The 24,780-nt window shown below is 39.7% G+C and overlaps 1 protein-coding gene across 1 annotated transcript in view; it reads left to right on the top strand.

Annotated features, from left to right (window-relative positions):
• The window catches only part of E2F7 (E2F transcription factor 7), a 37,212-nt gene that overhangs the window by 5,421 nt on the left and 7,011 nt on the right, over positions 1–24,780 (top strand). The window contains exons 3-10 of the mRNA XM_060777421.2: positions 3,431–3,709; positions 6,248–6,416; positions 13,974–14,261; positions 15,307–15,465; positions 16,527–16,664; positions 18,968–19,162; positions 21,375–21,441; positions 22,787–23,279. Coding sequence (XP_060633404.2) covers positions 3,431–3,709; positions 6,248–6,416; positions 13,974–14,261; positions 15,307–15,465; positions 16,527–16,664; positions 18,968–19,162; positions 21,375–21,441; positions 22,787–23,279 — 1,788 coding nt within the window. The remainder of the gene's footprint in view (positions 1–3,430; positions 3,710–6,247; positions 6,417–13,973; positions 14,262–15,306; positions 15,466–16,526; positions 16,665–18,967; positions 19,163–21,374; positions 21,442–22,786; positions 23,280–24,780) is intronic.

Here is a 24,780-nt window from a genome sequence, read left to right as displayed (position 1 = left end):
TTTAGGTTGTTTTATATTTTGATGAGATGTGTTTTATTGTTTATCTGTGCGGCATTAAATTTTTGCCCAATTTGTAAGCTGTTTTGAGTCCAGAAAGACAGAGTAGAAATGAAGCAAATAAATACATACATGTTGAATAGAAATAATAGCATTGTTGGGATGGTTATATTTCCCCTCTACAAAGTTTAAACCACGTTTCGCAACCTGGGGGTCAGGACCCCTGGAGAGGTTGGGGGGGGCGGTGTCAGAGGGATCACCTAAGACCATTAAAACACTATTTTCTGTTTGGGAAGTTTGTGTGGGAAGTTTGATCCAATTCTATCGTTGGTGGGGTTCAGAATGCTCTTTGATTGTAGGTGAACTAAAAATCCCAGCAATGACAACTCCCAAATGTCAAGGTCTATTTTCCCCAAACTCCCACCAGTGTTCACATTTGGGCATATTGAGTATTCATGCCAAGTTTGGTCCAGATCCACCATTGTTTGAGTCCACAAAGCTCTCTAGATGTAGGTGAACTACAACTCCAAAACTTAAGGTCAATGCCCACCAAACCCTTCCAGTATTTTCTGTCGATCATGGGAGTTCTATGTGCCAAGTTTGGTTCAATTCCATTGTTGGTGGAGTTCAGACTGCTCTTTAATTGTAGGTGAACTATAAATTCCAGCAACTACAAATCCCAAATGACAAAATCAATCCCCCACCTCACCAGTATTCAAATTTGAGCATTTCGGGTATTTGCCAAATTTGGTCCAGTGAATGAAAATACATCCTGCATATCAGATATTTACATTACAATTCATAACAGTAGCAAAATTACAGTTATGAAGTAGCAACGGAAATAATTTTATGGTTGGGGGTCACCACAACATGAAGAACTGTATTAAAGGGTTGTGGCATTAGAAAGGTTGAGAACTACAGCTCTAAACCAAGAAAACAACATATGAGATAGAATAAAAGGCTTACACATGATCTTCTATCCAGAAAAAAAGTCCAATCATATTAGAATATATAAAGCTAAAGCAAAGTTTAATAAACGCAAAAAAAAAAAAAAAAACCCAACATTTTGCCCTTTAGGCCATTACTATACTGCTATATAGTCAGATTATCAAAGCAGATGATTCACATTATCCGCTTTGAACTGGATTATGAGTGTACACTGTCAGATAATCTGGATTTTATCTGGCAATGTAGAAGGGGCTTAGTTATGTCTTGCACAGTATATCTGTTGACTCTCTAGGACATATGAAACGAACGAAACCTGTTCATATCGTCTTGACTTAAAAGAAGTAGATTATCCAGCCCCATAAGTAGATTCTATAGTGAAGAAAAATAATTTCCAGACACCGAAAAAGTGAAATTTAAGTGTGTGAAAGGGAAGGCAACAAATCAAAAGATCAATGTGTATCAGTATAGAGATGATAAATTGCCCTCTATATCCACAGATTCAACCATCCACAGCTTGAAAAAGTACCCCTCTGCCTCCCTCCAAAAACAATTCAAAAAGTAAACCTTTATTTTGCCATTTAATATATATAAGGGATACCAGTATGTATAAAGAGACTTAAGCGTTCATGCATATCGGTATCCACTGTAGACTCTGGAATCAAAGTTCAGCCAATACCAAGGGCCTACTGTATACAATATGTAGGTGTTATGTTGCCTTCAAGTTTTCCACAGTTTTATTGTGGGTATAGATAAAAGCAAAGAAGCTTTGTATGAATTTGCTTACTACTGCAATACCAAATGGCTCAGCACTGCAAATATCAATCCATTCAGGTTACACAAGCATATTCAGCTCTTGATGTCCCTCCTTATCTACAGTAGATCTCTCACGCTATCCAAACAAACAGGCATTGCAAGTCTGACTGCTGAATGACGAGTAAAGCTAGATGGGCTTTAGTGTGAGTAACTGCACACAGTTTCTGGGCAGTTTCTCTGTTCTGAGATTGAAATGAGAAGCATTGCAGTGATTCAGCAGTTTGCACTGACACGTCTGTGTCAGGGGTAGTTCGCTGTAGAATGAAATGAAGGTGGCTCACAAACAGATATGAGTCATAGGAGATGAGCGGGACAAAAGAAAAGCCACTTGTGGATCATCCCAAAGACCTTTTTATATCTCACAAAATATGGAACATGCTGAGTTCTGTAGGAGTCTTAAGATGTAGTTCAGAGATGCCTGGTGTGCATGATATTTTGAATATACAAAAGCCAAAGTTTGTGAGACTGTTAAACCCTAGCTAGAAATACTCAGCAACCGGTTATGTAATACATGAATCATTGTGGTGTAGCAGGCAGAACAAGTTCATTTTAGAAAATTTCTTCAGGTTTTTTTTTGGGGGGGGGGGGGTGGCTATTGCATCTGCAACTCCAAGGCACAAATGTATTTCAATAAAAGTTTTAAAGTGAAAACTTTGAGCTTTGTTGAAGAATGATCAAATATCGAATCCTAGTAAATTGTAAATTAGTTCTGGCATCTCTGATTGGTTACTTTCTCTGGGGTAGCATCCTACTTATGGACTAGAAAGCAGTTTCAGTAGGTACTAAGTAAATTAACAATTTGTATTAAAATAGTAGAGATCTTAATTAAGGCCCTTTCCACACAGCTGAATAAAATCCCACATTACCTGCTTTGAACTGGAATATATGGCAGTGTGGAGTGAGATAACCCAGTTCAAAGCAGATATTGTGAGATATTCTTCCTTGATATTCTGGGTTATATGTCTGTGTAGAAGGGCCCTTAGATATGTTGGGCTGTTTGTATTCTCACTAAGGGCTCTTCCACGCAGCCCTATATCCCAGAATATCAAGGCAGAAAATCCCACATTATCTGAGTGAGGACTCCGATAACCCAGTTCAAAGCAGATGTTGTGGGATTTTCTGCCTTGATATTCTGGGATATAGGGCTGCGTGGAAGGGCCCTGGGTTATCTCAGTAAAATGCATATCAATGTGAAGGGCGGGTTTATTAAATAAATAGAAACTAATAATAAATTTTAGGTGGAGTGGGATAGCATGGGGTTAGAAAACTGTGGAAAACGTATATTTTGCCTCAATTCTCTTACACATTATATCCTGTTTGGAGTATAGGGTCATAGACAGCAGATTCAGGTTGTTCTATGACCCTATAAAAAGAGTACAGCTTTTATGCCATACATTCGTTCCAAAAATATGATTAAAATTAAGTGGCATGAGGTCTGAACTTGACCCCCTTCGTGTCTCAAAAGTTCAAGTCCATCTGTACATCCTGCAGTTTAGCTAATCCTAGAGTTTTAGTCTGTTTATTGTCCCATGGAATAAAATGCCTTCATTTTTGAGGTGATGCTAGAACTGAAGTGATGGTGAACCATGGAGACTATATAGCATGACAAACAAAAGCAATAATTGGTCATCTCTCTACCTCTCAACTGATTGATGCTTTTTCTTTCCAATAGGAAAATATATTTGATCGACCTCGAATGACCCCAAAGACTCCCATGAAAATTGAACCGATAGATTTGTCGAAACAGAAAAGCATTGCCCCTGAGGCAAATCCAGTTACACCTGTTAAGCTCACTGACAGGCCCCTGGCAGATCCATGGACTCCCACGGCTAACCTGAAAATGCTAATTAGTGCGGCTAGTCCTGACATGCGGGATCGGGAAAAGAAAAAAGAACTCTTCAGGCCAATTGAAAACAATGAATTTAGTGATGCTTTTCCTGATTCCTTACAGGTAAGAGACTTTGTCACAGTGGGTTTGTTTATGGCTATAATTAAGCATAAATATATATGTGCATGTACTTAATTTTAAAAATTATCTGTATAGTCCAGGGGCCTTCAAAATTTTTATGTAGCGGGCCAATTATTGGTCCCCTAAACTGTTGGGGACGGACTATAGTTTGGAAAAAAAATGAGCGAATTCCTATGCGCACTGCACATATCTTATTTGTAGTGCAAAAATGAAAGAACAATACAATATGTATTTAAAATGAAGAACAATTTTAACTAACATAAATTTACCAGTATTTCAATGAGAAGTGTGGGCTCCTTTTTGCTTATGAGATAGTCAAGTTAATTAGGGTTGTTGTTGTGTGCCTTCAAGTCATTTTAGACCCTAAGTCTAAAGTTTAAGAGGAGGTAAATGATCTTGGAAGGCCGCATCTGGCCCGCAGGCCTTAGTTTGAGGATGCCGGGTTTAGTCATATATAGGACATTGTTTTCTTGTATGTATTGCTTGTGAGCCCTTCCACTTGTCGCAGTTTTACTTTATATGAGTTGAAGACCCACATCATTTCCCTTTAACCAGTATACAATTGAATATGTGGCCTTCAAGTTGCCTGTGGACTTAACTTTTATCCTAGTGGATGATTGTTCATTCTCACAAGGTAGTTGAGCTACAACAGGAAAATGAGCAATGTATGGAGTCACTGATTAAATTGGCTGCCTTTTGAGACATGTAAACAATACTTCTTAATCAGTTTTGATCATGGGATGCATGCATGATGGACCTAACCCTTGATGAACAGCTGGTTGAGTTCATAACTTAATGCTTAATCCAGCAGTATAATCTATGTGTTGTCGAAGGCTTTCCTGGCCGGAATCACTCGGTTGCTGTGATTTTTTTGGGCTGTATGGCCATGTTCCAGAAGGATTCTCTCCTAATGTTTTACCCACATCTATGGCAGGTATTCTCAGAGGTTGTGAGGACCTCACAACCTCAGAGGATGCATGCCATAGATGTGGGTGAAATGCCAGTAGAGAATTCGTCTGAAACATGGCCATACAGCCCAGAAAACTCACAGCAACCCAGTATAATCTATGTAAATCAGGACAAAATGGCATTGGTGGTGCTGAAGCTAAAACATTATATTCTTTGAATGAAAATGTTGATGTTAATGTGATAGTGGAGCTTTCCAAACATTTCATTTTGATGACACAATTTTTAGGCATGCATCATTTTGCAACACAGTAAAGTTAAACCAACACTTTATAAGAGGTATGGGTGCTTGCATAGATGATAACAACAAAATGTATGGAGTCAGGTTTTTTGTTACATTTGTGAAACATACCTGAAAACTACATCCAACACACTAATGTGTTGGGACACACAATTGGAAAAGCACAGTGTAATATCAAAATGAGTTGAACGATATTCATGCTGTAGAAAATATGGTGAGAAACAGTTTTCTGAACTTAGAACTGACAGAAAGCCCACTAAAAATACCTTACATCCCTTGGCACCATTTCACTGAAGAAGCCATAGCCACCCCCACTGATACTTTGGCCTTAGGGCAGTTGAGAAAAAAAATACAGACAGCGAAATATGAAGATAATTTGCTTGTAAAGGTCACTACAGTATCCAAGTGACATGTTCTAGTTATCTATAGTGTGGAATGAAGAATGGCCCTTTCAGAGAGGATATTTCTCTTAACAAGAATTATGTTATTGTGGTAGGAAACTCTGCATTATATCATTATTGCAATGTCTTTCTCAAAATAATTTTTTAAGGATATATGTCTTTTATGGATAAGAAAGAAAGCATTTCCCTTTTCATTTGGAAATAACACTGGTAGTATTTTTCAAATATAACAAAAAAAATTCAGCGACATTTTTCCAGAAAAGTAAATCTGACAGCTACTAGAACAAACGTTCTATTTCAGGTACATATAATTTCTGGCCCTTGGTGTCTTAAGGATTAGGAAATAGCTTCCATTGCAAATGTACAAATGCTTCTGTAGATACAGAATGTTTTTATTCCCTGAAATGAGCCCCCTGTGGCGCAAGGAGTTACACCCTTGTGACAGCAGGACTGCTGACTGAAAGGTTGGAAGTTTGAATCCGAGAAGCAGGGTGAGCTCCCATCTGTAAACTCCAGCTTATGCAGGGACATGAGAGAAGCCTCCCATAGGATGGTAAAACATCTGGGCGTCCCCTGGGCAACATAGTTGCAGACAGTCAATTCTCTCACACCAGAAGCAACTTGCAATTTTTCAAGTCGTTCCAGACACACAAAATACACCTGAATTCACTCACTTCCTGAACCAAAAGTTGGCATGATCTTGACAGGGATGAAGAATTTGTAGCCATCCAAATTTGTTGACTACAGGTTTCATCATTCCTCACCATAATACAGGCTGACTGGGATAGATAGCGGTTGGAGTGTCTTGCCTAAACTGACATTTCATTGGTGGAAGTCCAAGTCTAATGTATCATAAACACATGTGGCCAATTACAGAGGTGTTACTTGAATATTTTCTGCATCTGTTTCTAGTGTGATGCTGTAGACGATGGAATGACTGATGACTATGAAAAGCAGAGACCCAGCAGAAAACAGAAAAGTTTAGGGCTGTTGTGCCAAAAGTTCTTAGCTCGCTACCCTAGTTATCCTTTATCAGCAGAAAAGACCACAATATCTTTGGATGAAGTAGCTTCTAGTCTTGGTAAGTATGACAGAATACTGAGCACAAAAATTAATGTTTCTAACGGGTTATACAATATCCTTAAGGCATGATTTACTAGCCTGTACTCCTTACAGTCCTCACTTAAGTTCCTCCTGTGCATTTTCTATCCATTTCAGTGGGGCAGCATGAAGTAAAGGTGCTGATAGATTATTTTTCTGTTATTTGTTTTCAAGAATTAATCTGGAAAATAATCACATGGAAGAAGCATAGCTGATAGGGGTTAGGGATGGATTGCCTTGGTGGGTTCTGCTCCTTGTCAGTTAGAGATGTGTTCATTCATAAATCTGTTCTCGTCTTTTTCTGCATACATTTTCACTTTTGAAACGGTCGGTTTTGATCATTTTTGCATGGAATACACCTTTGATTAAATAGACATTTTGATGCATTTATTCATAAACTGTGCATTGTAGTACCTTTCTTTTCGGCTGAAGCCTGTATAATAAAATATTGTGCAAGTATAATTTGCATTCCAATCTTCCTATACGTATGTAAAATGGAACAGACTTCAGGTTAGTTCTCTTAAAAATACAGATGGGAGTAAAAAAAAATTAGATATCTCTAAAAGAAGCCTAAGTGGTCCTAAACAACTGACTGTTAACAAAATTCACATTGTACACAGAGCAGTAGTTGGAAGTGGATTGTTTTTCTTTTAGAAAAAATATCAACAGAAAAAAAGTAATGGTTACTTTATTTACTTTGTGACATGAAATCTCAATGATGTACAAGGAAACTGAAAATATTCCTTGGTGGTCTTATTTATTGACAATCTCAACAAAGAAGATACATTGTACATAAAGTACTGTCTTCATTACTGGAAGTGCACTTGTCGCAGTAAAACAGATATATTATTTAAGTGAATTTTAGATTAGGAATCATATATATATATATATATATATCCATATCCATATCCATATCCATATCCATATCCATATCCATATTTATATAAATACTATTCATGGGTAGATTTGTTTATTTAAAACATTTATATCTCAATCTTCAGCCACAAAGGCTGTCAGAGCTTCTTGAAAATTGTTAATATGAGAGTGCCTTGTCCTCAGGTTTACAATTTAAATAAGACTAGGACAAAATGGCATTGCAGGAATCACAGAATAATAGAGTTGGAAGAAACCACATGGGCCAACTAGTCTAGCCTCCTGCCATGCAGGAAAGGCACCATCAAAGTACCCCTGGCAGATGGCCATCCATCCTCTGTTAAAAAGAATACTGCCTGTTCTTTTCTCGCACAGCAGTCGGGGCAGTGGCAGTTGCAATGGAGGATCATTCAGGCACAAATAGCATAAACACAATTACTTGGTAGGAAAGTTTGTTATAACAAAGTGTAATATAGAAATCAAAAATTATGGGGAGAAAACATAGCTTACATGCAGCGTGCCCAAGTTTCAATCCCTGGAAGTTTAACTAATACTAATAAGGGAGCAGATAATAAAGAAACCTCTGCTAGAAACCTTGGAGCAACACTGACTGGATCTATACTGCCAAATAATGCAATTTGAACAGCATTAGATGGTCAGTGTAGACCCATATAATTCAGATAGGTAAAGGTAAAGTTTTCCCCTGATGTTAAGTCTAGTTGTGTCTGATTCTGGGGGGTGGTGGTCATCCCCATTTCTAGGCCAAAGAGCCGGCATTGTCTGTAAACACCTCCAAGGGTCATGTGGCCAGCATGACTGCATGAAGCGCTGTTACCTTTCCGCCAAAGCAGTGCCTATTGATCTACTCACATTTGCATGTTTTTGTATAGCTAGGTTGGCAGAAGCTGGGGCTAACGGTAGGAGCTTATCCCACTTCCCAGATTCGAACCACCAACCTTTCAGTCAGCAAGTTCAGCAGCTCAGTGGTTTAACCCACTGCGCCACCAGGGGCCCTTATAATTGTTAGACTGCATCATATGGGTCTACACTGACCATATAATGTAGTTCAAACTGCATTTTCTGGCAGTGTAGATCCAGCCACTGTTGGCCATATTAACCTGCTTAGTATTGTGGGCATCTTATATTTTCAATTGGAGGACTATGTAAAATTGACCCCCAAAAACTAGGTCGAGTTATCTATGCGTTAATTTAAGTACTGTACCTTAATCATTATTATTATCCCATTCTCTGAGTATAGTGGTGAGTGCAGTTTAGTCTGTCCTGGGAGAAGCACTGACTCCCCGTTACTCTTTCCGCTGTGGCAGTGCTCCTCGGTTATTTCATGCCTGTTGAGAAAATGGTAGCGAGTGGCAGCTGATACTTTCCCCTCTTTGTAGTATGACCTTTGACTAATGCGCGAATCATACCAAAATCTATAATTTTGGCCCCAAATTCCGACCTCATCATACATAAGTGTGACCAAGTCTAACCAAGCTGGTTTTGTATACTCTTTAAGAGCCGTGATTTGATCCGTCCAGGTAGCTTGTCCGCCAATAAAAATCATATTCTAAATGGTCATTTTCCTCATAGTAGCTATTGCCAATTCTTATTGAATGATGGCTAACCTTGTGGTGATGGGGTTTTACTGTTTACTGAAGCTGGTTTGCAGGCTGCCTGCTGCTGAGTCTTGTCGGCTTGGTAGGACCTGTCAAATCTTGCCCTGCTGTTGGCATTGCCTTCAGGAGTCCAAGGTCACCTCTGCTCCACAGTCAGACAGCAGGGTGGAAAATGTATATAAATATGTATAAAGTTATTTTTCACTTTTGCCATCCATAGAGCAGGCTTTCTTAAAATAGGTTTTTTAAACACAGTGTTGTTAGGGTACTTTTGTAGAGTCCCTTTCCATTTAATGAAAAATGTAATGAAAAGTGACAGTATCAAGAAACCATGTCTAGAGCAGTAAGTCATTTACACTAAATGCTCATAACCCCAGATCTGCTGCTAAGGCAAGAGTATCAACATGACTTCCAGCCTAGACTTTAGTGCATTTTTAAATAGTTCTGTACATGAACATTAATGGTGCCATCCATGACTTAGTCAGCGGGTGGTAGCATAAGAAGAATGCTTTGTTTCAGATGTAAATCTTCACATGGAGGATAAAAAAATTGGTAGGTGAATTTACAGCACAGACTGTGTAACTTATTTGCAGGTTGAGCTCCTAATAATAATAATAATAATAATAATAATAATAATAATAATAAACGACTTTTTTTGTACCCTGCCACCATCTCCCCAACAGGGACTCGGGGCAGCTTACATGAGGCCAAGCTCAACAATGCAGCAACAGAATAAAATCAAAACATAAGCAACAACATAATCAATTACATAAAAATACACTATAAGAATATTACAACCAATATAAAAGTACAGTAAAATAAAACCATTTAAGACACAGAACAATAAGCAGGCCACATGTACAGATTAAAATACTATGGATAAAAACGGGGTGAGATAGCAGTGGAGCAACTTATTTGTGAAGGAGGAACTCTTCCAAGATGGGGTCGAGAAAAAGGACCTTCGTATAAAGGGTGCACTGAAGACAAAAATTGAGGGTGAATGGTAAAATGAGATTATATAGTTCAGTGGTTCTCAACCTTCCTCATGCCACAACCCCTTGATACAGTTCCTCATGGTGTGGTGACCCCCAACCATAACATTATTTTCGTTGCTACTTCATAACTGTCATTTTGCTACTGTTATGAATCGTAATGTAAATATTCGATATGCTGGGTGTATTTTCATTACTGTACCAAATTTCGCACAAATACCAGATACACTCAAACTTGAATGCTGATGGGTTTTGGGGAAAATAGACCTTGAAATTTGGGAGTTGTAGTTACTGGGATTTATAAGTAAAGGTAAAGGTTTTCCCCTGACATTAAGTCCAGTCATATCTGACTCTGGGGGTTGGTGCTCATCTCCATTTCTAAGCTGAAGAGCCGGTGTTGTCCGTAGACACCTCCAAGGTCATGTGGCCAGCATGACTGCAAGGAGCACCATTACCTTCCCGCCAGAGCAGTACCTATTGATCTACTCACATTTGCATGTTTTCGAATTGCTAGGTTGGCAGAAGCTGGGGCTGACAGCGGAAGCTCACGCCACTCCCCGGATTTGATCCTACAACCTTTCAGTCAACAAGTTTTAGCAGCTCAGCAGTTTAACCCCCTGTGCCACCGGGGGACTCAGAGATTTATAGTTCACCTACAATCAAAAAGCAGTCAATGAGCAAAACTCAAACAATGATAGATCTGGACCAAACAATAGAATTGAGCCAAACTTCCCACACAGAAGCCCCATGACCAACTGAAAATACTGTGTTTTCTGATGGTCTTTGGCGAACCCTCTGACATCCCCCTCACGACCCCCACAGGGGTCCCAACCCCCAGCTTGAGAAACACTGATATAGTTAATCTCCGAAAGTACAGCTCCTAGCCTTTTTGCTACTCATAACAAGGGCATACTTAAAGAAAGATGTATCTCAGAGTAGTAATCTCTCCATGTGTCCAGAAGGCAGCCAGTCCCACATCCGCCATACTGGGAGACTACCTTGGAGTCTGCAATTATTCTTATTATAATTCTTAAGTGCTTTTATTGCTGGGTAATGACTGCTTTAGTATAAAGCATGATATACTTTCTTGCCACATCAGCATATTACTAAACTACACTGTCAGCTCGAAATTCTTTCTGAAGACTTCAGTGCTGTTTAGCAGTATGCCTTGGTTTATAGGGATAATTTATAGACATTTCCACACAGATTTAAGAATCATTACAGACATTTTAAATGCTATTACAATAAGTCTCACAGAAGCCCATGCTGTTTTCAGCTAAGCACTGTTATACATTATTTACCAAAGGACGGGAGGAGGAAAAGGGACAGAGACCCTATGGCTGAATGAACATTGATTCAGTTTTACAGACGACAGCAATTGGTGCTCTCATACAATATGGTTATTGCTTACATAGTATGTGCACAGGCCACATTGATTTATTTTCTGATTGTATCCTAACTGTGGTTGCTGTTCTGCTACAGTGTGTGCAAAAAGCTAGACTAACACACACATTTATGAACTTGTACGAAATCATGTGTGTCCACATGCTAAAACATGTAAGGACTAGTTATCCATATAGTTCTTTTTCATGCTGAAAGCAAAAGTGGGACCGAGTAGCTAAGAATCAATACTGTTGGCATGGTTACCACAACTTGAATCAAACACTGAGGAACCTCCAGGAAAAAAGGAAAACTGAAAAAATTTAGATGATCATGCGCATTCACCTTCTATGTACATACATCGCTTCAACAAGAAGAAGCCAAATAAACTATTGTCCACACTGTATATAAGCATGAATGGTCAATGCTGTGCATATACCCCTGCTGAAGTTTGAATGGCTTACTCTCGGCAGTTGTGTGCAGCAAAAGTGGGGCTGTTTATGGGGGGTGAGGTAACCTAATAAATCTTAATAAGCTATTGAGAGCTGCACATTGTTGCTTCTACTGACTTTTGCTTTAAAATTGCCACAATATCCTTCAAAGCATGGTGGCATAGTAGCAGTGAAATATATATTTTTTCTCTTAATGAACCAGATAGCCAACCACTTGGGAGGGCAACAAAGAAGTATAGGAGGGACCATGCTATCTATGAGCCAGTAATTGCCCATTTCTATTATACAGGATTATAGTAGCCAACTGTTGGGGCACAATGTTCTGCAGGGACAGTCATGACTCTTTAAGTCAGCGGATCCCAAACTGTGCTACGTAAAATCTTTAGGGCTCCGCAAAAGTATTGTAAGGGTTTCACAAAAATCTTTAAAATCTTTCTTCAAAAGCTAGTACCAGAATATGAAGATCCTATTGAAATTCATTGTATTTCTCCTTTAAAAGCAAAACTTGACTTGTGTCAGTGAATGACTTTTCGGTAAGACTGATAGACATAATCTGTCAGTAGTCAGAAAGACTATCTCAGCTTTGCTCCCCTTCGTGTCCACCTGTCGATACAAATCAGGTTTTTCAGCTTATGCTTACATCAAAAACAAATTTAGGAATAAATTGGATGCCGCCCCAGATTTACATATCAGCTGTTACAATTTCAAAACTATGTTGAGTATAAAAATCAAACAATTTCATTCATCACTTTAGGTGTGAATCTAATATATTCCTGTACCAAAAGAAAAGTTTCTGGTCATGTCCAATATTTTATTGTATCGCATTCAAGAATATACTCAAAATGTTTACTTGTTATTTTCCAAGCCTGCTTCATTATGGAGCCCTCGGTGGCACAGTGGGTTAAACCACTGAGCTGCTGATCTTGGTGACCAGAAGATCAGCGGTTCAAATCCGGGGAGCAGCATGATCTCCCGCTGTTAGCCCCAGCTTCTGCCAACTTAGCAATTCAAAAACATGCAAATGTGAGTAGATCAATAGATACCACTTTGGCAGGAAGGTAACAGCATTCCATGCAGTCAGGCTGGCCACGTGACCTTAGGCTATGGACAATACCGACTCTTCAGCCTAGAAATGGAGATGAGCACCATCCTACAGAGTTGAATCTGACTAGACTTAATGTCAAAGGGAAACCTTTACTTTACTTCATTATATGAAGAAATTAATGGAACAGAAGTAGATGAACACAGAAAGAACTTTGTGGATTCACAATGCCTTGGGACAGAGTTAGGATTCTGCAAAAAATATCATAGTGGGAGGGCTCCATGCAGGGGGTTCTCTGAAGTGTTCAATGCCTGAAATTGTTTGGGTACCTTTAAGTGTCATGTGCCAGGGTCTGATATTATTAAGGCCCACTGTTTACATAATTCTCATTCCAATGACTTCAGGAGCAACATTAGCCCATCAACCAATGTTTTAGCACTGTGAAATGCAATTTCTCTGCAAGCAAATAGAGAATTATTGCAAGAAGGTATTAGATACTGCCTTTCACAAGCAAGGAAAAAATACAACTGCCAACTTAAGCAAGCCAGTATAATTCCCACACAATCCAAAATCAAAAAATGCAAGAGGAATCTGTTGGTCATCTTTAGCAACAAATTGTCTTAACTGAGAAAAAGTAGAACTTTATATAATCTAGCAGCACCATATTGATTTCCTTGGTCACCTAAGTTCTTTCGCCAAATTGTTTATGGGATGGCAATGTGTTAGGAATTTAAAACTGTCTAGGAGCTAGAATTATATATAATTTTCTCTCCTGATTGACACAGTGGTGACTAAGATGAGTGGGTGGAGCAGGTTCTTGATGCACAAACTGTTTGGTTTGAGCCTGATAACTCATCTTAAACATTGTGATCAGATGTGACACATAGGAATGCTTCTTACAATTCTGCTCTGGAAAGTGGTCTCTAAGGGACCAATTTTCTGTTGTAATATGACATTATTTCTCTCTTCGATGAAGTAAATCAATTTCAGCCAAGTCAAAAATGTTAGCACTTTGACATTTGTTTATGTTTCTGGTATTGATAATAGCCAGTAGATGTTAGAGCTGTTAGGAATCATTGTTTGCACTGTTTTGGATGTTTGAACCTGCATTACTTACATTCTTCCAAGACAAATGATGTTATGGCTTATTTCTGTTGGTTTTATTTTTGTCTCTACATCCAGGAGTGGAACGCAGACGAATTTATGACATAGTGAATGTCTTGGAATCTCTTGATCTCGTTAGTCGGGTAGCTAAGAATCAGTATTGTTGGCATGGTCGTCATAGCTTGAGTCAGACTCTGAAAAACCTCCAGGAAATAGGAGAGTTGCAAAAATATGAAGAACTTATGGCCTATTTCCAACATAAAGAGTTAGACCTCGAGTGTAGATTTGGAGAGAATAAAAAGGAGACCTTTTTCGATTTCCAAGACCGACAGTTGCTTGACTTCTCAGAGACAGATTGTCCGTCTGGTAAGTTAACTGAAAGCATTGGCAAGGTAAAGATTCTTGCTGTCATCAGATTCTTCCAAATTTTGTTGGGCGAGTGGGCTTATTAACAAAATCATAAATGTACAGAGTAACTTAGCAGGAGCAAAGTGACCCAGCACCAGTAGTCAAAAGTGATAAAAAGAACAAAAACACCCAGACTAATGTTCTCTCTTCCATAGGAAGCTTTTCTTTATAGCAAAATAATATGGTTGCACTATTTACAAGAATAAGGTTTCCATAACACAAATAAACAAATACACGGTAGCTTTGCACACAGCAGCCTTCATACTGGAGATTTCTCACATGAGGCTTCTCTCACACAGAGATTTACCTTAGACTTCTGAGGACAACACTAGCTTTGACTCGCCAACTCTAATAGGCTTTGGCCTACTCACTGTCCTCAGGATGACACTAGCTTTGGTCCCCTGACTCTAATAGGCTTTGGCTTACTAACTCGTTCAGTGTTTGACTCACACTTTTGTAATAAAAAATACCCAGTTAATTTTTAATATTTCTGACCATTTTTAATTATAAGCAAAATGATTATATCTAAAATGATCTTTTGCAAGACGAGTCTTCTTTTTTCTTTAACTACCATATATCATAATCACCTTTTGAGTCTGTCTTCTCATCCACATGCCAAGTACACCCACATTTCTCTTACTTCTTCGTGCTGACTTCCAGTTTACATATTTCTAGAACATAAGCCTCATAGTATGGTTTCACTCTTCTTTGCTCTGGCACTCTGCATTGATAAAACCTGACCAGAATGTATAACTTTCCAATGTAGTTCTTAAAGATATATTACTGTCCTTTCTAGAAGATGATTAAAGTCGAACTATCCATCTGTTGCAGGCAATTATTTTCTGCTCATTAAAAGAAGTCCTGCTTTCCAAAAAGGAAATGTGGGTTTGGGGTGGGGGGTTGCTTCTTTTTTTTAATCCTGTGCGCAAAACCTTTATATATAATGCTTTCTTGGTGGTGATAGAAATAACATGCTGAGACTTGGGTTGTGTTTGTAATACAGCGTCTGCAAACAGCAGAAAGGACAAGTCATTGAGGATTATGAGCCAAAAATTTGTCATGCTGTTCCTCGTCTCCAAAACCAAGATAGTCACTCTTGACATAGCAGCAAAAATATTGATAGAAGAAAGCCAGGATACAGCCGATCACAGCAAGTTTAAAAGTAAGGATTATTTCTCTGGGGGGTGAATAATCATTTGGTTGCTGAGGAGTATAATTGTCATAGAGAAAGGACCAGATTGCATATTTGCTGTTTTAGAGTCTTCAAGGAAATGTCTTCCCTGAAAATAATTATCAGGTCATACAGGAGCTGCTCGTAAACCACGGGTTGCACTGGAATTATCATGGGAAGGTGTGTGTATGAGCTCCTGAATACGTCTTGTCCATTGTGCTTGAAGATAAATGATCATGAGAGTAAATGGTAAAATGATAAATGGCACCATCTCCTATAATGCTGACTTCAATGATAGCACACAAACCACCAAATGAAATGTATTGTCATGTGTTGGGTTATTAATATATTTCAAAGAGACTGCAACCGTCATTGATCAAAATTAATGTGTCCAAGCTCAGGGTCATTATTTGACTAGCCTTTATAGTAGCAGACTGCATTCAAAGAGTATAATATAAAATACTGGTTTTAATATAGTACTCTATATTAGTCCTTAAAAGATAAATCCATTCATACCTACTAGGGAGTCCAGTTACTGATCAAAGTAAGAGTTTGGTCCACACCCACCACAAAAAACAGAAGCATTTTTATACATATTCCCCATATTTTTCAAGGATTTGGCTATTCAAACAAGCTTTTGAGAACATCTAGTCCCTAGTTGATCTATGAATTTGTTATGCAGCCTTGCACTTTATCCCATGCCTTCTCTCCCGTGGTTACAGCTATATTTATTCCCAATTCCCTGGCCCTATTGTTTACAGCCTGGCCATGTTTACACTAGCTATTGCCACTGATGGATGAGCACCGTTTTAGTCTTAGTTTTATGCTGTTGTTACATGCTTATGTGTTTTATTAAATTGTATTTTATTTGTGTTTTATTTCATGACTTGCTTTTAGGTACCTTGTGCTCTTGTGTAAGCCGTCCCAAGTCCCTTCGGGGAGATAGTGGCGGGATACAAGAACAAAGTTGTTGTTATTGTTGTTGTTATGCCTGATTAGCATTTCGTTATAGTGTAAATATTTATTTAAATTTTAAACAACTTTATTTTCAGCAAAGGTACGAAGGTTATATGATATTGCCAATGTCTTGACAAGCCTTGGGCTCATCAAGAAAGTGCACGTAACAGAAGAGAGAGGACGTAAGCCAGCTTTTAAGTGGATTGGGCCTGTGGAATTCAGTGGAGACAATGGTAATTTTCTTTATAATATGTCTCTTCCTATGAGTATGTTATTGCCATACCTGATCCTTGCCACCTAGATAGGGTTAAACAGTTTTCTGTATCTATGTAAAAGAAGCCTTGTAACATCCAGGGACATATGAATAGAAAGCTGGGTCCTTAACATGGCAGAGGTGCCCTACAGAGAGGTCACTTTACCAAAGGTAGCTTTGTTGTTGTTGTTGTTCATTCGTTCAGTCGTCTCCGACTCTTCGTGACCTCATGGACCAGCCCACGCCAGAGCTCCCTGTCGGCCGTTACCACCCCCAGCTCCCTCAAGGTCAGTCCAGTCACTTCAAGGATGCCATCCATCCATCTTGCCCTTGGTCGGCCCCTCTTCCTTTTGCCTTCCACTTTCCCCAGCATAATTGTCTTCTCTAGGCCTTCCTGTCTCCTCATGATGTGGCCAAAGTACTTCAACTTTGTCTCTAGTATCTTTCCCTCCAGTGAGCAGTCGGGCTTTATTTCCTGGAGGATGGACTGGTTGGATCTTCTCGCAGTCCAAGGCACTCTCAGAACTTTCCTCCAACACCACAGCTCAAAAGCATCGATCTTCCTTCGCTCAGCCTTCCCTAAGGTCCAGCTCTCACATCCGTAGGTTACTACAGGGAATACCATGGCTTTGACTAGGCGGATCTTTGTTGCCAGTCTGATGTCTCTACTCTTCACTATTTTATCGAGACTGGACATTGCTCTCCTCCCAAGAAGTAAGCGTCAGTAAGGTAGCTGATGTGCCAAAATAAAGAATATGAGAGACACAGAGAATTTGTTGGTGTTGTACACATATACATTCCCTGACACATGTCATTCTAGCTTGGGGGCTATTGTGCAACATGCAAGTTCAGTTCATAGTTGCATAAGCAGAGTTACTCAGGTGTAACAATTTCCCATGCAGGTGCACTTTGTTAGATGATGCGTAATTATTTGTCAGCGCATTCAAGCTACCATTTAGTTCAGTGGGATTTTAGCACAGCCATTGTTTGTCCATTTACTCAGCAGGATAGTAAGGGTATACAATGTGATTTTAATATTTATACTAGGGTGTTTTAATGCTTTGTCTTAATGTTTAAGTGTTGTTTATGTTTTATGTTTAACGGTTTTAATTCAGTTATATATTACTGTTATTATGATTTTACATGTATGTTGGCACTGAATTTTTATTAGTATGTTGTAAACCATATGGAGTCCCAGGTGGCACAGCGGATTAAAACACTGAGCTGCTGAACTTTCTGACTGAAAGGTCAGTGGTTCAAATCCGGGGAGCGAGGTGTTCTCCCGCTGTTAGCCCCAACTTCTGCCAACCTAACAGTTCAAAAACATACAAATGTGAATAGATCAATAGTTACTGCTTCTGCGGGAAGCTAATGACACTCCATCTAGTCAAGCTCACCACATGACTTTGGAGGCGTCTACAGATGACGCTGACTCTTCGGCTTAGGAATGGAGGTGAGCACCGCCCGCCAGAGTAAGATATGACTAGACTTAATGTCAAAGGGGAACTTTTAACTTGACTATGTTATAAACCGCCTCAAGTCCCCTCAGAAGTGAGAAAGCTGGTATAGAAATACAGTAAGTAAATAAATAAATAAATCACATAAGTGTAAATGTACACTTCAGAAGCATGATTTGGATTAAAACATTGGCCAGAATGTTTAGTAACATAGTCTTCTCACACAAGTTGACATTATGTACATGACATTCAGATGTAAAACAAAGAGATATTTTAGCATTGGGCTGTTGTAGGTTTTTTCAGGCTACATGGCCATGTTCCAGAGGCATTCTCTCCTGACATTTCGCCTGCATCTATGGCAAGCATCCTCACAACCTCTGAGGATGCTTGCCATAGATGCAGGCGAAAGGTCAGGAGAGAATGCCTCTAGAACAAGGCCATATAGCCCGAAAAAATCTACAACAACCCAGTGATTCCGGCCATGAAAGCCTTCGACAATACTTTAGCATTCTATGTGTTGGCCAGATACCTGGGAATTGGACAGATGGTGGTGTGAAAATTGTTAGAACGAGGTGTAATTTATTTTCCAATGTAGGATATTAATTTTTGGACAGGAGAAAGCATCTGTTTTAGCCTGATGTACTGGTTTTGTGACACAGTAAACTGTACAATGACTAAATTATCTCCAGAATTTGGAAATAATCCTTTGGGGAGGGGGTAAGAGTGGGACTATAGCAGCCTGTGCTAATATAAATTTTTGGGATCTATAATCCCCCCAAAAGAAGCTTTTCCAACTAACTAACTTAACAAGAATGCATCTATTTAGGTGACATCAAGATGGACCTTTCGGCCTGTGCTGCTTTATCAGAAGTGAAAGGGGCACCACGCTTTCCACACCAGGCGTGCACGGCTAGAAAAGAGCGGATGTCCCGTCACGCCTCCTTCAACACTGTGCAGCCTTCCGAAGTGGTCAAGAGGGAAGTCAGCTCTGAGCCCAGCAGCCCACGCCGCGGGAGGCAAGGTAATGGCCGCAGGGCTTGTACTCTACCAACAGTGTTCTGGTTTACATCTGTAGATTGGTGCATTGTTAAATCTATTTGTCTCCCCCCAACTTGAGCCAGGGTGTGTTTCTTTTGTTAGAATTTGGCAGACAGCGCAATGCTCTCTAAATGGAAGGGGAAAATATTATTTTATGGTTGCTGGTAAGATGGAACTGACTGGAACAATCCCATTTATAGCACTTTCACACTTTTTGCACTGTAAAGTTTTTATAAAGTGATTTGAAGGTCTTACCAGAATTCTGTAACAATGGATCCGAGGGGCACAGCATGTAACGTAAAGGAGGCCTGGTATGTTAAATGCGGCACAATCTGTGCACAGCTATTTTGGTACAAGTTTGACGAGAGAATAGAAATGAACTATAAAATGCAGAGGATTCACTTTGAATAGGCTGCAGTTTTCCCAGGAATTTACATATGCACTCATCATGCAAGCCAAGGAGTATCCTTTTTCTTCGGTTAACAGAATAAGCCCCAGTTCTTCTGCTGGGCCTGGACCTAGGAAAAGAGGTAGGGTGCCATACCACTATACCAAGCATGGGCAAACTTTCTAATTTGGGGGCTGCATAGTGGGTGGGCCAGGAGGGAGGGGGTTCTCCCCAAGTCACCTCCCTGCTCTTTCCTCCCCTTCCTCTTTCGGAGGCAAAAAGTAAAGATGGGAAATGTAGTCTTGGTCAGGATAAGATGGTGGACAAGAGAGAAAAAGTGTATCCATGAGACCCTGTATTACCTACTCCTGATACAGAATCCTAGAGCTGGAAGAAACCCCCAAGGGCCATCCAGTCCAACCCCCTGCCATGCAGGAAGTCACAATCAAAGCACTCCCGATAGACAGTCAGCAGAAAAGCCTCCACAGAAGGAGACTCCACCACATTCCCAGGCAACCTACACCACTCTCTGACATCTCTTGCTCTCATGAAGTTCTTTCTAATTTTTTCAGTTGAATCTTTCCCTTCCATTTGAACCCTTTGTTCCCTTGTGCCCTGCTCTCTAAAGCAGCAGAAAGTCAGCCCCCCCCCCCCTCAATGGGACGCCTTTTTAAATTCTGGAAATATGGTTCATGTGTTCCTTCTCTACTCATCCCCAAGGAGGAAGGAAAAAGAAAAGGGAGGAAGAGAAGGAAGGAAGGAAGGAAGGATGGATGGAAGAGGAGGGAGGAAAGAGGGAAGAAAAGACAAAAAGAGAAGGGAAGAGAGGAAGGAGAAAGAGAGAAGGGGAAGTAGGGAGGAAAGAGAAGGAAGGAAAGACAAAAGGGAAGGGAAGAAAGAAGGGAAAGGAGGGAGGAAAGAGGGAAGGAAGGAAGGACAAAAGGGTGGAAGGGAAGGAAGGAGGGAGAGAAAGAGGGAGGGAAGGAGGAAGGAAAGAGAGAAGGAAGGACAGGATGGTGAGAGAGGAGGGCCTGAGAAATGAGTCCAAGGGGCTGCATGTGGCCCCCAGGACTGGGTTTGCCCATACCTACACTATACCTACATATACCTGTACCTTTAAAGCTTTTAATCCAGAGTTAACTTCAGAAGCACAGTTGTGTGTGTTGTCACCAAAGATGATCCTTTTCCCTACTTTTAAACTCAGCAGGGAGCAGTAAGGATTTTGTTTATAAGCACTGAGCAAAGATGGGTTGAAGTGCCCACATATAGCAAATTCACAGTCCCATATTTCTTGAAGGCTTGGGACATCTCCAAAACTCACTGATCCATGACAGTGCATTCTCGCAAGCATACAGGTTGGCTAACCACCAAATTCAGCCACATTTGTGAATCTCTACATTTTATATGGACTTTCCTGTAAAGCCATATTTATAAGGCAGGATGCTTAGTGCTGGGAGAGTGATGATGTGAAGTAACGTTGAAGGACAAAGCAAGAAACTGTAGGTGTCAGATAATAGCTGTAATACAAAGACAAGTTGCTGACCTAGAAATAGGAGTTGTGAAAGGGAACAGAAGGAGTGATCATGACACAATGTAGAAAATCAGTCATTATTGAGGTGATGCTTCTGAGTTCCTTGTGACAATGGCTATCAAAGAGATTGCAAGGTATTGTCTCCTTGACTTTTCACATCTCTTGGCCATTTTTAGACCGTCTAGTAAAGATGCAACTGAATGTTTGTGCATCTGCTCCTCACAGAGTATGACGATAGTGATCAATCAAATGTTCCACCTTTTCTTTGTTTTCCAGATGATTACTGCTCCAAAATGATAAATCTTACATCTGTTTGCTGTCAGAAGATAGAAAATGACAAAAGGTAAATTGAGAGTTCACCTGTAATCCACAAAAACTATGTTCTCAATTAATCTACCACAAATAACTCATGTGCATTTTGTGTATTTTTAGAGGGGAGACTGTAGTTGGCATATGAATCATCCAAAGAGAACACACAACTCACAAAGAATTTCATGGGTTAGAGAAGCTTTACTTGTGTGGCTCCTCCTAGATTTGGCCTTTTAGCACATAAGCACTAATCACAACACAAAGAATGGAAAGGACCCCCTAGTGTATTACTTTATTTCCTTTCCTATGCAAAGATAGGACACAAATCACTATAATTTTCTCAAGAATGCATATTGTGAATACCATATCAAGCATTTTAGTGTCTAATATAACAAAAGACATACAATCAGACTTTATCTACCACTCCTTGGATACCCTGGAAGACCATGGTTACTGAACACCAAGTCTAAAGCTGCTTGAGTTCCAGTTCTAAAAAAAAAAGAAAAAGAAACATACAAATCAAATAATATAAATGGGCATTTTGAATGAGATTTCTGCTGCTGCTGTTCTGTTGTTTGTTTGTTTATACCTGCTTTTTATCTCCTCAAGGAGACTCAAAGCGGCTTCCATTAAAAGCATTTAAAATCTAAAAATATACAAACATTAAAACATAATTAAATTAAAGGTAAAGGCTTCCCCTGACATTTAAGTCTAGTCATGTCTGACTCTGGGGGGTGGTGCTCATCTCCATTTCTAAGCTGAACAGCCGGCATTGTCCGTAGACGCCTCCAAGGTCATGTGACTAGCATAACTGCATGGAGCGCCATTAACGTCCCACCTGAGAGGTACCTATTGATCTACTCATATTTGCATGTTTTCGAACTGTTAGGTTGACAGAAGCTGGGGCTAACAGCGGAAGCTCACCCCGCTGCCGATATTCAATTTGAACCACCAACCTATTGGTGAGCAAGTTCAGCAGCTCAGCGGTTTCACCCACTGCGCCATTAGAGTATTATATTTAGTAGCATTGAATATAAATGGTATTAAAGAATTCACATAAAACATAATCAAAGCTCCATTGTCCATTTTATGCTGGTAGTTTCCCAGTCCTAATGTTGACAAACTGCTTCCAAAAAGGTGATGAAATGTATCTGTGTGTCTGGAACCCTCTTAAACATAAGCAAGGCAAAGGTAACAATAATCTGATGTGAACTCTTCTGTTCATTTCATGAGTGAATATGATTTCCGAAGCTACCACTGACTTTCCATAGATGTTAAAATTGAATAATAAAAAGTATCCAAATTTAGATGTTTGGGTTGGTTAAGCTAAGAAGAGTATGGCATGCATCTAGTCGTAATTGTTTCTTTCATCTTTGTAGTCAAAGCTATGAAGCTACAAGGAACCTGGGCATCATTTCTCCCTTCTCTGTCCTTCCTGTTCCCGGAGACTCAGACTATTGTCTTAAGGCATTTCCCACCCTGCCTTTAAATGCCACCTCTGATGTGTCACGACTGTCTTTGTCCAATGGGATGCATGATCAAGCTCTGCCACTCTCTGCTCTGTCAGCTTCCAAAAAGGAGACCAGGAAAACCACTGTGCTTCCCAATCAACCTTTTGTGTACATTCCATCACTTTATATGCTGTGTGGCAATCTTCATGACAGTTTCACAAAGGAGAGTCTTCAAGAAAAGGGAAATGGAGATTGTAACGACCAAGATTCGGCTTGTCTATCAAAAGCTTTTGTGCCTCCTCCTGTTAACAGTCGGAAGAGAAGTTCCCCAAAGTGTGCGCTATCCACTGCAAGTCAACCTATCACTAAAAGACTAGATCTGGAAGAAAATGAAGGTCCAATTTCATTGGTGCTAGAAAAGGTAAGGTAATCTTTTGATTCAGGTGTGAACTATGTTCACTGTTTACTGCCTGCAATGTTATACATTTTGGAAGTTGAAGGAAAATTTGAGGGGAATGTTCTCATTTTGTCTTTCCAATAGCTAAACCCTTGCTTACATCAAAATAACAGTAGCCATTTTTCACCATCAGATAAAACTCATACACATTTATACTATAGTAGGTGCTCCCAGCAATAAACACCGAAAGGTGTATATTCAGTTACATACAAGGCCATTTTGAGCTGGTCCACACAGTATCTAAAAAATCTAATTGCTATTTGAAGCAATATGTGTCTGGAAAAATAGTATACAGAGACCTGGAAGTCCTAGACAATCAATGCTCTTGAGCATGTATTTACTGAATGTTTCAGATACTTTTTTCATATGTTGTTAAAGTCACCACAAACATCTGTGGTAGATGACCAGAAGTTCTTGAACAAGTGCAATGGCTCCTGAATGGGAAGAGGAAAATAATTTCTTCTCTGCATCCTAAAATTGAAAAGATAAAATTGTAGAGTTGAAAAATACCCCATGTGCCATCAAATCCAACCTCTTGCTCAGTGCAGGACTTCCAGCTAGAGCAGTGCTTCTCAACTTGAGGGTCAGGACACCTTGGGGGGAGGCGTGAGGAGATGTCAAAGTGATTGCCAAAGACAATCAGAAAACAACAGTATTTTCTGTTGGTCATGGTGGTTCTATGTGGGAGGTTTGGCTCAATTCTATCGCTGGTGGGGTTCAGAATGCTCTTTGATTGTAGGTGAACTGCAACACCCAAATATCAAGGTCTATTTTCCTCAAACTCCACCAGTTTTCACATTTGGGCATATTGAGTATTCGTGCCAAGTTTGGTCCAGATCCATCATTGTTTGAGTCCACAGTGCTCTCTAGATGTGAATGAACTACAACTCCCAAAACTCAAGGTCAATGCCCACCAAACCCTTTCTGTTGACCATGGGAGTTCTGTATGCCAAATTTGGTTCAATTCCATCGTTGGTGGAGTTCAGAATGCTCTGATTGTAGGTTAACTATAAATCCCAGCAACTACAACTCCCAAATGACAAAATCAATCCCACCAGAATTTCAATTTGTGCCAAATTTTGTCCAGTTAATGAAAATGCACCTGCATATCAGATATTTACATTACAATTCATAACAGTAGCAACATTATAGTTATGAAGGTAGCAACGAAAATAATTGTATGGTTGGGGATCACCACAACACGAGGAACTGTATTAAGGGGTCAAGGCATTAGGGAGGTTGATAAACCCTGGGCTAAAGCATGCCTGGCAGGTAGCTCCCCAGCCACTTTTAAAAAGATATCCATAGGAAACCCCCAAATCTCACTCAACTATTTCCTCCATTACTGAGCCACTCTAATCAAGACTTTTCTTCTAATGTCCAATAGAAATCTATTCTCCTATAATTTAAAACCATTAGACCTCATTCCAACCTCTCAAGCAGAGTAGTCATTTGTCCCCACTCT

Source organism: Anolis sagrei, chromosome 5, assembly GCF_037176765.1.
Source record: "Anolis sagrei isolate rAnoSag1 chromosome 5, rAnoSag1.mat, whole genome shotgun sequence".
Taxonomy (NCBI): domain Eukaryota; kingdom Metazoa; phylum Chordata; class Lepidosauria; order Squamata; family Dactyloidae; genus Anolis; species Anolis sagrei.
Note: the sequence above shows the minus strand (reverse complement) of the source record. Positions and strands in the feature narration are given on the sequence as shown.